The sequence below is a fragment of the Pundamilia nyererei genome, unplaced genomic scaffold (assembly GCF_000239375.1).
Source record: "Pundamilia nyererei isolate P.nyererei 1_Seehausen unplaced genomic scaffold, PunNye1.0 scaffold00128, whole genome shotgun sequence".
In the NCBI taxonomy this organism is placed as follows: Eukaryota; Metazoa; Chordata; class Actinopteri; order Cichliformes; family Cichlidae; genus Pundamilia; species Pundamilia nyererei.
The window spans coordinates 827,799-840,666 of NW_005187529.1; the positions used below are offsets into that span (position 1 = coordinate 827,799).

The window sequence follows — 12,868 nt, forward strand, 5'->3', positions numbered from 1 at the left end:
TGTGCATGCACCCAACTGCACACCCACCCACCCACACACACACACACACACACACACACACACACACACACACACACACACACACACACACACACTCATCAAAAGGACTTGATTCCTCTGTTTTAAAACATTCATCCTTTAGAGAATCCCCATGAAAATGTCACTCATTTGGGCAAGTCAATATTTTTCACTAAGAGAGCTGCAGATCTGCACTTCATATTTCCACCTACCTGTAGTGAAAAGCCTTGATCACATTGGAAGGAAACCATGTCACCCACAGTGTAACGATCTCCAACTTTTCGGCCATTACTGGGAGGCAGCGGCTCTGGACACGAATCCAAACCTATTGCTTAGGACAGAGTCACAACACACAAGTGTGGACAGCAATCATTCTTCTGCATATCAAAGAAACTCCTCCATATATATTTGGAGTAAATATTTACATTTAATCAACCAGTACCTATAGAGGGAAGGAATAATTTAATTAAAACCAACCTTTTTGACATAATTATAAAATTCCTCATTTTAATGTGCTTGTAATCGCATATTAATTGAGCAACCCCCCCCCACCACCACCACCACCACGCCGACTCTTTGTCTCTCTTTCCCTTCATCATAACGTTTAGAAAGTGGGGCAAGCTATGAAGCTATTCTACTCGTGGCTGTAATCGCAAAATCCTTCTGACTGTGATCTGAAGCAATCACTGTGAAATTACAAAGCAATCCCTGAAGTATTACTTGACAGACGCATTGAGCCCATTGGAAAGAAATGATTACAGTGCCACTTGCCAGGTAGTGAAAGGCTTGAAAGGCTAGATATTGTGTTTTAATGGCTTAAAAGCAATGGTGATGCCAGCTATATGGACTATATTAATGTAGGACATTTTAAGGAAATTTGAGCCTGCTCAAAGCCTGCTTTTTACAAATAAAAGAAAGAAAAAAAGACAAGAAATATAGTCAGGTTGCAATTTCATTTATCTAAGAAGTGACTAAAATATATTGACAGGCAGAGGAGAAAACATTTTACATCATTACTTTGAGGCATAAAATGCTGTTATTCAATGAAAGGCAGCACTGGAGACATCCTCCTCTTAAACATTTTTCAAATCGCACCAGTCGTCTGTCAAACATTGTTTTTCGATGCATCAAACAACACAAAAATAGGCCGACGAAAAACAGGAGATAGTTACCTTCATAATAACCCAAATACAAATCTAGATGGTTTTATTAGGTTTCCTTCGTAATCTATAATTTGTAAGCAGGCCACAGGGAGCGGAATAGTTTAGACAAATACAGCATCCCCAACAATGTTGCAGGCAAACACAAGCATTTCACAAGCACTCGCATTCAAGCCCACTCAAAGAGTTAACTTGTCCAAACAAGTCAGTGGGTGGATGAACACAAACATGGTAGGGGAAGTGCCCACAAAAGATTCAGAACTATTTAAAGGCGACTAGCAGGAGTGGTCACTCCACTCAACATCTACTGAAAGTTAGAGAGGATATTTGAGTGGGAGGAGACGGTAACCCAAGAGACGCAGAGCAGGAAGCAACGTGAAAGCAGCTGGAGATAGAACAATTCAACAAGAGACGAGCTACTGTACAGGGTGAGTGGGTGGATGCTTTGAAGCTGTGAAGTTCTGTCATATGTGGGTATAAATAAGAGCAATACTTTGACAAATTCTTCGACTTAGAAATGTTTAATTAATTTCAAGGAGATTTGATGACACAATTCACAAGAGCGGAGCAGTTGCTGCTAAAAAATCAGGCTGCCAGAAGGTAATTTTGAGATTAAAGCACAATGCAGCTCTAAAATTGTCATGTGTACTCGTGATAAGGAATAATCGGCCTGTCTCTTGCAGTTTTTTGTGAAATTTGCACTGTTCACTTCAAACAATGAAAATATTAAAAGGTTGTCAAACCCTGTAATAATACAAAATGCCCAGGTTCAGGAAAAATGACCCTGAAAAATCAGAGAACAGTTCCCAAAGCCAGAGGTGGAGCACCAGATCTTAGGTCAGGTTAAACGTGTGCGTCTGCTAACACTACGGTCCAGGTTCCTGCCACCTTGTGATGTTTTCCGCTCAAGCCGTCAGGAATCACATTTTGGAACGGCCACCTGTTTCTGCGTGTGCACCCATGTCTTGAAGCAGTGCTATCCTTATCAAACACAAGACCCTGCCGAATGCATCCAGGCAAAGCAATTTCAATCATGTGTGTCATCAGTTACTAACCAGTGGTGCACACTAGCCGAGAGTTTCTGCTCTTGTGCTTTTACATAAATTCGATCAGTTCAATATTTATTTTTTAAAAATTAAACTCGACCTGCAAAACAACACAGCTGTTTAGTATTCCAAACAGTAGGAGGAGGTTCGAGACAAAAAAAAAGAAAATAAAAAATGCAAGGACAATAAAAGCTACCTGAAAGATGAGGCAGGAAAACATGCAGGTCAGACAATATAGAAGAGCCTACTGTGGAGAAAAAAGTTTCTTTGCAAAGGTATATATGCAAATGCAACGGCTCATTTTTACGAGGCAATATACTGCGGATACACACTGCTCACAGCTCAGGCGACTCCAAGTTTAAGATGCGGAGGAGATAAAGTGTGGCAGGTGGTGGTTTCCACCTGTGGGTGGGAGAGCAGTAAAACAACTTAAGGTAGATCGTCTCAGTTTTTCTTTTTTATAAACAGACATTAACAAAGTGTGAGGCACAATATCAATTACGACACTGTGACATTTTTATGTCATTCATCAGATTTCCATCCCTAATCCTGCCACTAATTTTTAAATATGACGACTTTTATCAATATAATAAACCAGCCACTGTAATTGCTTTGCACAATTAACTTAATCAAGACATTAAAGTATCAAAATGACACAGTGCATGAATGTATTTAGTATTAACACACTATGTGCAGAGGAAGTGAGTGCGTTAAATGAACAATCAACAGATCTCTTGAGATTATACATGCGTCACAATGACACCTGTTATGCAACAAGATATAGTTACCTGTTTATTGTGAGCAAAAATATGTAAGACTGTGTTCTTGCAATATTTTCTTACAGAGTTACAGCACCAGTCAAAAGTTTGGACAGACTCAAATTTTTGAATTGTACTCTATACGATGTTGGGTTAGATCAAATAAGACACATTAAAACTAGTACACAGCTGTGCTGCATGCCAGGACTGACTTGATAAAAAAATCTAAAGCCAAGTCTATATGTGAATAGATGTAATCTGTGTATGCGCAGATGATGCTATTAATACAAGTGACCTTGAACCAGAATGCAAATAGTAAGCTTATAGTTTAGTAGCAAATGCTAACAGATGTGCATTTTACATACACTAGTAGTGTCACTTTTTCTAGGTCATCATACAGCATAGTACTGAAAAATAGTGTAGTAAGAAAATGTGAATGAGTAGTAACCTGGTCATTTCTGCTCTTAATCTTTAACAATGCTGCAGGGCTTAGCCGTGATAGATGTAATTCATAAGGAAAAATGTGGAAGTACTTATCGGGGAGATTACAGGTAGTAACCATAGACTTGACACTGCTATATTTTCTTGGTGTGACTGAAGAAAGTCTGGAAAGATCTTAAGACCATGTCAAAGAAAGAGTGCCTTTCTGAGCTGTCAAACAATTGATTCAGTGTGGTGTCACAGTTATTCCACGTAGCAGTGACAATAAGCCAAACTTTGGTAGACTTGATTTGGGATGCAAGCTGCTATACAGCATGTGCAAACACTGCAATTATGTTTTCAGCTATAGCATTCTGTTGGCCTTAGGAGAGCTGCTTAAACGTTTTTCTTTTAAGATGTTGTACTGGCGGGTGGTATAAAGAATTTCTATGACTGGTCTCAGTGGACTGCAACAATCACCCAAAGGAAACATTTTAAAACAGATGGTTAGTTGGCTGGGTGTGTACCAATCGCTGTTGCTGTTTTCTACCCCCTCCACTGAGCTTTCAGAGCATTAATTGGGAACCAGAAACTCAAGTGCGTGAAATATAAATGACTATTTCAAGCCAACCAGTGTAGATGCATCTAACTACAGGTCAGAAGAGGATTAATGTAATAGCTAATGTGACCAAATAAATTAGACTCTGAAATCTGCTATATGTAGGATAAAATATCAGAAAGTGAAAAAACTGCAATACTTCACGAGTGGCTCCATAGGGAAGCTACATGGATTAATCGCACATCCCATTTTTTTTCTTTTTCTTTTTTTTTGCAGATAGGAAAAGTAGCAGGAAAAGTAACAAATAGCAAGAGAAGAAAGCAGAGAGGAGATAAACTGAAGCGTTGTTTGCACAAAGAATCAGGGAGTATACTTTACAAGGGCAGCAGTGGCAACAGACACAGAGCAAAGAGCTGATTGTGATTCTCAGCGGTAGGTAGAGGTAGTGGGGGTGGTGTGACATGGCGTGGAAGTGCAGAAAGGAAAGAGCGCACTGAGAGACATGAGTACAGAGTGGCTCCAAACAAGAAGAACGAAGCACCTACTGTGAGATACATGACTGTGAAGTCGTTCTCAACAGTGGCATGACGCTCACAGACTGACACAACTGACAGCAAGGACACACACGGTGACAGCAGTGATTTTTCTTGTTTTCCAACAAATTTGCAGAAAGTGACAGTTTGAACTGAGCTCACTCAAAAAAAAGTGTGACTCTTTAGCTGTTATGTATGTGTAAAAAAATTCAAGGCTGGATGTGTTAAAGCGTTGGCCGTCGTTTCTGTTTTTGACATTTCCATATCGTCCTATTTTAATCAATCATTAGGAAGCATTAGGAAGTCTTCCCGGTCTTTCCACACTGCCACAAATGTGCATCACAGACAATGAGTGGGTCTGCCCACAGTCTCGTATCAGCCAATGAGTGGTTAGTAAAAAACCAGCAGGAAGACAAACGTGAAGAGCAAACAAGAGAATACACGCCAGCTTAAAATTTAACTAAGAGAAAAGGACATTAGAAGAGACAAAGAACGGTGCCTGCAGTGTAAGTGAATTAAAGAAAAGCTGCATGGATCAAGGACAGAGCTTTTTCTTTGAGATGTGCAATTTTTAAATGGGAGTAAATCAGGCACTCCATTGGGGCACGCTACACTCCTTCAATTCTGATGCACAGTAAATGTTTAGCATGCTCTTTAGCAAATATGCCTGGAAGTGAACAGTCCACTGAGAGATAAGGAAACTTAGTCCTTAAATGAATGAAAAAAAAAGGATGTGGGTCCAGTAAGTTGAAGCTATGGGGGGAATTTAAAAAAGAAGCCACTCGGGAATACCAAACTACCATACCAGAAAAGCGGATACAAAGCCTGAAAATTAGAAAAGATAATGAGGAAGAAAAAGCTTTGCCCACTCACTTACTCTCCATTTCACACCATTTTTTATAGCTCCAACTGTGCCATCCACACCAGCTGTCCCTCTTATTCCTTATACCCTTGTGCAGCAGCTGGAAGTCAGTGGCAGATGGACACAGAAAGACAACAGACAAAGTGACAGGCAGGCAGACGAGCCGTCTCTCCTCATACCTGTGTACTCCAAGTGGAAGCCGGCGGCAGATACACTGATGTCAGACTGGAAGGTCAGGTACAGGTTGTTGGATGTGCTGTTCAGCAGTTGGGGAATTGTTGTACCTGAATCATAAAATATACAAAAGAGCCTGTGTACTTCACTTTCTGGATTTAAGCCTACCAAAAGCATGTGAACGTGTGCAAAGTATTTAACTCTGCACTGCTTTCTGTTACACAGTTTAAGAAAATCATGCTCAGTACATCTCCTCTAGCTCTTTAGTCACAGAAGTCAGATGCATAAAATCACATCGAGGAAGAGGAATGGTCTACAATTCAAATTCACTGCAAAATAATCTGTATGTGCAGCTACGCTGAGCTCAGGGAACATTTTCTCTGTTCCCCGTGTCTTTGGGAATTTGCGGTGAGACTTTGGCTTGTGATTATAATCATCTTTATCAATTTAGCCAAACCTAAACATGATTGCTAGCCATTTAAAATGCCTGACCCTTTTCACACTGCAGTTAGTTCTGCACTGTGGGGCTGTTTCACTTTTCAGAGAGTGTCTTTTTCCTAAAGGAGATCTCCGTATCAAGGCTGAAGTCATTATGTTAAACCAGCCGCTCGTATTCCAGAATTGAGCATCTGAAGTGACGTGATGACCTGTTTCTTATAGGTTACTGAGTGACAAACACACCGTTTCTAATAATGTAAACCCGAAGGCAACACTACGAATGTAAAATGAAACAGGGGTTACATTATAAAGCTCTCAACTGCAAAGGCCAGGACGCTGTGACAGAGCAAGCGGTTCTTTTTTTCTCCTTTTTTATCGTTTTTTTGACAGCATTCTCAAATGTCATCAGCTCGATCACCGCATCTGTCTCTTGCTGGGATCTTGTGACACCTGATTGAAAATCAAGTGGGAGCTGACAACTAAAATTTAGATGTATAACATTTACCTGAGTAGCTACCAAGCCTTGGGGCGTTACCATCAACGCCATCAAAAAAATCCAGCGAATCCCAGTTGTGTTCTGTGGCAAAGGTCACGACCTGAATCTGAAAGGGAAACATAACGTAATACAAAAAGTTTAATAAGTATGAAACCTTAACAAATTTCCAAAGGAAAAAAAAGGAAAAAAGCACGAGTTGGGAAATGGCTAACTTGTATGTATCAGTAATAAATCCACCCCTCAAAAAAGAATCTCTTAATCTTTCATCAAACATGACTCTGCTAAGATCTGCATCTGTCTTCTCACCTGGATGCCGGCTCCCTCAGGAACAGAGATTTTCCAGGCACAGTTCAAATAGTTGGCATATGGATCTGGATATCCGGGAGAGAGGATAGTACCCTTGCGTTCAGTTAAGACTCCACCACAGGGAACTAGAAAAAAGGAAAGCATATGCAAAAACTGAGTTCGGGCTAACTGAAGTCACGTATGCACCTAAAAATCAAAAGTGGACCAATATGGGTCACAGCAGCAAAAATATCCGGCTCTCACACTTTTAAAACTCCTAACTGATCATTAATAGATGGATGTTAAATGAGCAAATGGAAAAATCCCTTCAGCTGATGAAATTCTATTGATACAAAGGAAAGATGAGGCACCCGTAACATAGTGAGCCATGATAATGTAAATCTACTCTATTTTATGCCATTCTTATACACACGACATGCTAATCATCAAACTCAGTGGACCGTAGCATGGAGCCATAGACTTATCTCATGCGATACACAGAAGTAAACAGTTTAACCCTGATGTGTAATTTAATCTCTCACAGGCCATACAAATCAAATCTTTCAATTGTGAATGCTATTCTGAGCATGCCCTGTTGCTGCCAATGCCTCCAGTCATTTATTTATCAACCCTCTGAGCTCTCAGATGAATTGACGCTCTGAGTATGATGTGCTGAAATTGTCAAGGAGTGCGATAAAGCTTATTATAACTCAAACAACAACCACCACCAAATCGTGACGATATGTCCAAGTACCGTTTCGAGACGAGTGCCAGTGGCCCCAGTATTCAACCGGGACTATTCTATGCAGTAATTCTGGCTTACAATGAGAAGCAGTCCCTTTCTATTGAAATAAAGTTCTGCTGACTAATACAGAAACCTGCAATAACCTGTAGGATATTGTGCTGTTGTGATAAAGTGTTATGACACCTTATCATCAGGGAGAAGTGTAAAGTGGTTTATATTTTATCCCTGTATCCCTCTATGTTTTCTCTCCTGGGAACGATTGTTCTGCTGTCACCAGTAGCAAAGAACGAGTCAACTTAAGTCACGGCATATATTTCAACATTACTGTCGATACCTTGTCTAAAAATTAAGCAGTGTATTCAAACCAGCTGACTAAAGATATGAAGAAAATGGTAAGTGAAAAGAATCACAGACCTTCTGTTTTGTTTAATACAACCAACAAAGTAATTTCTTTATCAGTCCTCTGATGTTGAAGGTTACCAACCATTTGTGTGTTTCTCTGCAGCATGGGACAATAAACATAGCTGTCAGTCTAAGAGGACATTCAGCAGAGTAGTTCACAGTGTTCTCACAAAGAAGAGACTGATACTTTTTGTCAAGGACAAGGGTTTACCCCCATGCAGGTCAATGATAATCACTATTTTTGATATCCATCAGCCGATGGCAGATACAATGAAAGTGACAAGAGGAGACATGGAAAACAAGGGGAAAAAACAATAGTCTCCCTTTGCAATAAACACTAAAGTGGCTGATGGAGAAAGAGAAAAAAAATATCACTTTAGCTATCAAGAAAGTACAGTCACAAGTTCAAAGTTATCAGCATTTTACAGGTGATATCTACCATCTGAAAGACACTTGGAGAACGGTGCCAAAGTGACTGCTTTGTTGCTTTTTATACTGAGTGACACATTAGAGACAATGAATTCTGTACTGCATCTCTCAGCAGTCACAGAGCGGAGTCATCACACTTACTGTATATACTCGCTACCACAGGTATAGCTTCTTCTGCTAAAGCACATCATGTGCAGACTACTTGGTATGGAAATCAGTCATCTCCTATACATGCACGAAAGTAGGATATGAGTTTGTGCAATTGTTTTGTCTAAAAATGAAAAAAATAAAGGTCAATGCCCATAACATCCATAGCAACACCGTGAGAATGTCATATCCTGTTGGCACCACTCAAAAGCTCCTTGAAGGTTTGAAGAGCTGTGCGATAACTAAGCAGAGATTGTTTCATGCTGCCTATACTGCACAGAAAATAATTTCTTCTCAACATCTTTGTTATCCGGTGGGTTGTTTTTCTTCTTCTTCGTTATTCATCAAGAAGAACAGCATCGCCTTGAGAACAAGCCTAATTTCAAAACTCATTTCGGTCCTGTGAGAAAATGCAACTGGTCAAGCGAAATTGGAAAATATGACTGCAATAAAGGACTGAAAGCTTTAGACTTAGCGTAGGTAGACAAAGGTTGGGACCATATATTATATTACACTATAAAACTGCACAGTTTGATATGCAGGAAAGTGACAGGAGCTTATAATTGGAAATGTTTTAATCACGTAATGTCTGTGACATAATAGCTTAACATATTCTTAAATGGTTCTTGCACTTTTACAAATTACACATTCATTTCATTAAATGTTGCATACATTTCACAGTTGAAACAACCTTTTGTCAAGTTTCAGAATTCTCTATTTTTCATCCATCTTGATGTGACACGTTAATGCTGCATACAATAGTCACACTGAGTGATACCTCTGCTTGCTAAATATATTAGTCAAGCTGCAAAGCTGCTAATCCATGTAATTTGTTATGGTCCTGGGTCGGTCCTGGGGCTTTTACCCAGTGATTTTGTTTTTTTTGGGGGCTTTTTAGTTTTCCTTATGTTAATCTTTGATTCTTGGTTTTCTTTGGGTTTATATTCATGTATCTTTTTTTTCCTTGCTGTCTTCTTGCTCCCTAGTTCTATATATTATTCCCTTGTGTTCTGCCTTTTTGTGCCAAGTCCCAGTGTTTGGCTACTTCCTGTTTTATTTTGGTAACACATGGCTACTGTGGTTGGTATTTATATACTTGCTCTGTCTGGTTTTCTGAGATTAGTTTCAGCTGTGTTCCCCTCCCGTTTCCTCTTTCTTCATTACTTTGTGCTTTCATTGTCCCCGTCTCCCCTGGCCCTTTGTCAAATCGTCCTACCAGCCCTCCTGTCCCTATTGTTTTCCCCTGTGCTTTCTTGTGCCTTGTGGATTTTGTTTACCATTTCTGGACTGCCTGTTACTTGTTCTTTTCATGGAATAAATGCTCAATTTGACAGTCAACCTTCATCTACCACACTACTATCCTCAGTCTTTCACCACACCTCCCATAGCTAAATCTGATAGAAAGGACTGGAGAAAATATTTGTTCTCCGATTCTCACAGATGTGTTTTTGGCCCAAAGAGTAAAAGTTATAAATTAATAAAAAAGACAAAAGCGTTAAAGTAATAGAAACACACCATTAGATAAACTGGCAGTAATTTACGATTTCATTGTGGAAAGTTAAGTAAACTTTTAAATGTAGCGAAACCTCAAGAGCAGCTCATTTTGCTCCAGAGATGCACTCTGGCCTGGCTTTGCTTCACACTTCCAGACTGAGACACTTTAATTGGTCTTGGGAGGCTATTGCAAAACAAGAATCCACTGTTTAAAAACAAACTCTGCACGACACTGTTTACTTGTTGACACCTTCGAAAAAGCCAACAGTGAATTCCATAGCGTGGGCATACCGAGCATGAATCATGGCAATCTGTGAGCTTATGCAATATGAGGATTTTCTACAGTCAGAAGTGATTAAGTATGTGTTTGAGACTAAGCTGCAATTCTGTCACTCGTGCAGGAAACAAGCCAGTGGACAAATATGCTCATCTGTTTAACTTCATTATCACTTCTACTTCAACCTGTAATAGGCAGTCGGTCATTTGCACAATCTAACGGGGACATAGGAGTCTACACACAGCTGAAAAAGATCTGACATAAGGGTTAGGGTTAGCATTTTTTTTGAAGCTCTGTCTACTGCTGCAAGTTAAACTTGCAGCGCGATAAACAAAAACATCTATTTATTCAAGTCAACTACTCAACATAAAAATTCAACAAAGTCTGCCCCAACATTATGCATCCATTCAGGCGGGGCTAATTAAATCACAACAGGACGTTGTAGAGACTCACCAGCAAAACCCTCATTCAGCAGCTTTGTACGTGTAAAATCAAAAGAAATACAACAGCCGCACGACGAGCGAGGTCAATCACATCTGGACGAGGAAATTTAAATATATCATCTGAAACATGGACACCTTTCTAGAGAGCGGTGTCTGATGCCGTCATATCACATAAAGAGGGCTTGAGTAATTGAGCATGGTGCGGGTTTTTTTTAGGCTTCCATGAAACTATATCCATTATTCTGGACGAGTACACTGCCGCTGGGGGAGATGCTGCAGCCAGATTCAATCTCCAGATAAAAATCACTATGTTTAAAATGGAACTGCGCGTGCCACTGCTATTCCCTTACCACTTGGCACTGGACTTGGATGAACCCTGGCTGGAAATCTCTCGCACTTACCGGCTGGTACTATTTACTGGCTGGCACAAGGCCTGACTTCAATAGATTTTACCTCATTTCATCTTTAGTCCTTGATCTCCCCAAGACAGATATGTGGGTGTCTTTGTGAGACTGACTGCATGTCCTTTTGCACGCTTTCAGGTATGGGTAGCAGTGTTTGCTGACAGCATACCTAAATCATCCTGTACACAAATATGGACTATGCATATTCATGCAGGTATATTTACATGTAAAATGGTTTTGTGCATGCTAGCCAAACATCCATGTAGGGAGAAATGTCTGTCCCTTCAGCAGATGGTTCGCATCCACCTTACATAGGCCGCCAAGAGCTGTTGTAATAATAGGGCTGTTGGATCATGGCTAGTTAATTATATTTTCTGGTTTTCAAAAATTTATGAATTTCTCTGTCCCTGTTTGTCACTGGTTTTGAACTTTAAATCTTTTATATGAAACAAGAGTTGCTGTCTTTTAAAACAACTTTACAAACTAGATATTATTGTTACGCTAGAACACTACAACTCAACACTCAACACTCAAGTTTGGTAGCGAGTAGTGGAAGGCTATAGAGTGGGTTTACTAGAGCTTTTTTCATTGTGACCTTTCCCTGTTGCAATTTAAGAAAACATAAGCTGTCAGAGAGAACCAAAGTGGTACAACTGTGGGTCGGTCAGCTAAACAGTGACTAGAAATTCTTTATAAGGTGTAGAAAATGAGGGTGAGCCGCAGATTCAGGCGACTATTCACCGCAGATCTGTCACTGCAAATGACCACTTTCACATTGTCACATCATTTTGATACTGCAATTTGAAACATATAACATATTAGGGCTGCCACTAGGGATGGGTATCGAAACCCGGTTCTTGTTGAGAATTTTTGCAAACGTTTCCCTTATCGATTCCAGTCGCCCCGAATGACGTCACCACGTTGCAGAGCGTCATTTACCTGGCAGGACACACGGCACCTAAGCAGCTCAGACGCTCAAAAGTTTGGTTATACTTTACGAGAATGGATGACAACAGGGCAACTTGCAATACTTGCAAAGTAGATATTTCATTTAAGGGAGGAAACACTACGAATATGCAAAAGCATTTGCTCACAAAACACACGATAACCTTAAATGAATGTCGTGTTTTTAATTCCGCACCGGAGTCGTGAATGTCAACCCAGCAGCAGCGGTAACGTTTGTACGTCCTCTCCCGTTAATGCGGCAGGTAAATAACTAACTAACAGTGCATATGTTAGCATGATCTGCCTTATTACAAAACCTGCCATTACTGTGCATTTAGGTGACCATGATGAGAGAGACAGACAGAGTCTGGCTGGCGCTCGCCGGCAGTTGTCGCTGCAGTCTACCGGTAGCGTCTCCTTTCAGGCCAGGATAGACGAATGTCACCGAGCAGTGACTAAGTTTGTGGTAAAAGGCTTGCACCCATTTGCCACAGCAGATGCCCCGATTTTCGGTAAGTGAATGTGTTTAATTGTAGGCAGGGACATTACTGGATATTCTTGTGTAATTGCTACAGAATAATTTATGTTATACTTTGTTATTGCTACAGAAGAATATTTATTTTATTATTTTACATTTACAATTCTTTTTCCCGGGGACCCTGTGACACCCCATTGAAGAGCCGTAGGCTGGATCTCTTAAAGATCCCTTAAGATCTCACTGTTGGGTTTTTAAGGCCATGCTACTCCTAAATTTCTATCTTGTTCAAAGAGAAGATGTAAAACAAAGTTCTAAGCTATTCGACCTTAGTGTTCTCCTTTTTAAAAAAAAAAAA

The 12,868-nt window shown here is 40.1% G+C and overlaps 1 protein-coding gene across 1 annotated transcript in view; it reads right to left on the bottom strand.

Annotated features, from left to right (window-relative positions):
* LOC102195523 (CUB and sushi domain-containing protein 3-like) overlaps window positions 1–12,868 on the bottom strand; it is a 230,622-nt gene that overhangs the window by 74,353 nt on the left and 143,401 nt on the right. Inside the window, exons 35-38 of the mRNA XM_005743207.1 lie at window positions 6,771–6,895; window positions 6,474–6,570; window positions 5,536–5,640; window positions 231–349 (exon numbers count right to left, since the gene is read on the bottom strand). Coding sequence (XP_005743264.1) covers window positions 231–349; window positions 5,536–5,640; window positions 6,474–6,570; window positions 6,771–6,895 — 446 coding nt within the window. The remainder of the gene's footprint in view (window positions 1–230; window positions 350–5,535; window positions 5,641–6,473; window positions 6,571–6,770; window positions 6,896–12,868) is intronic.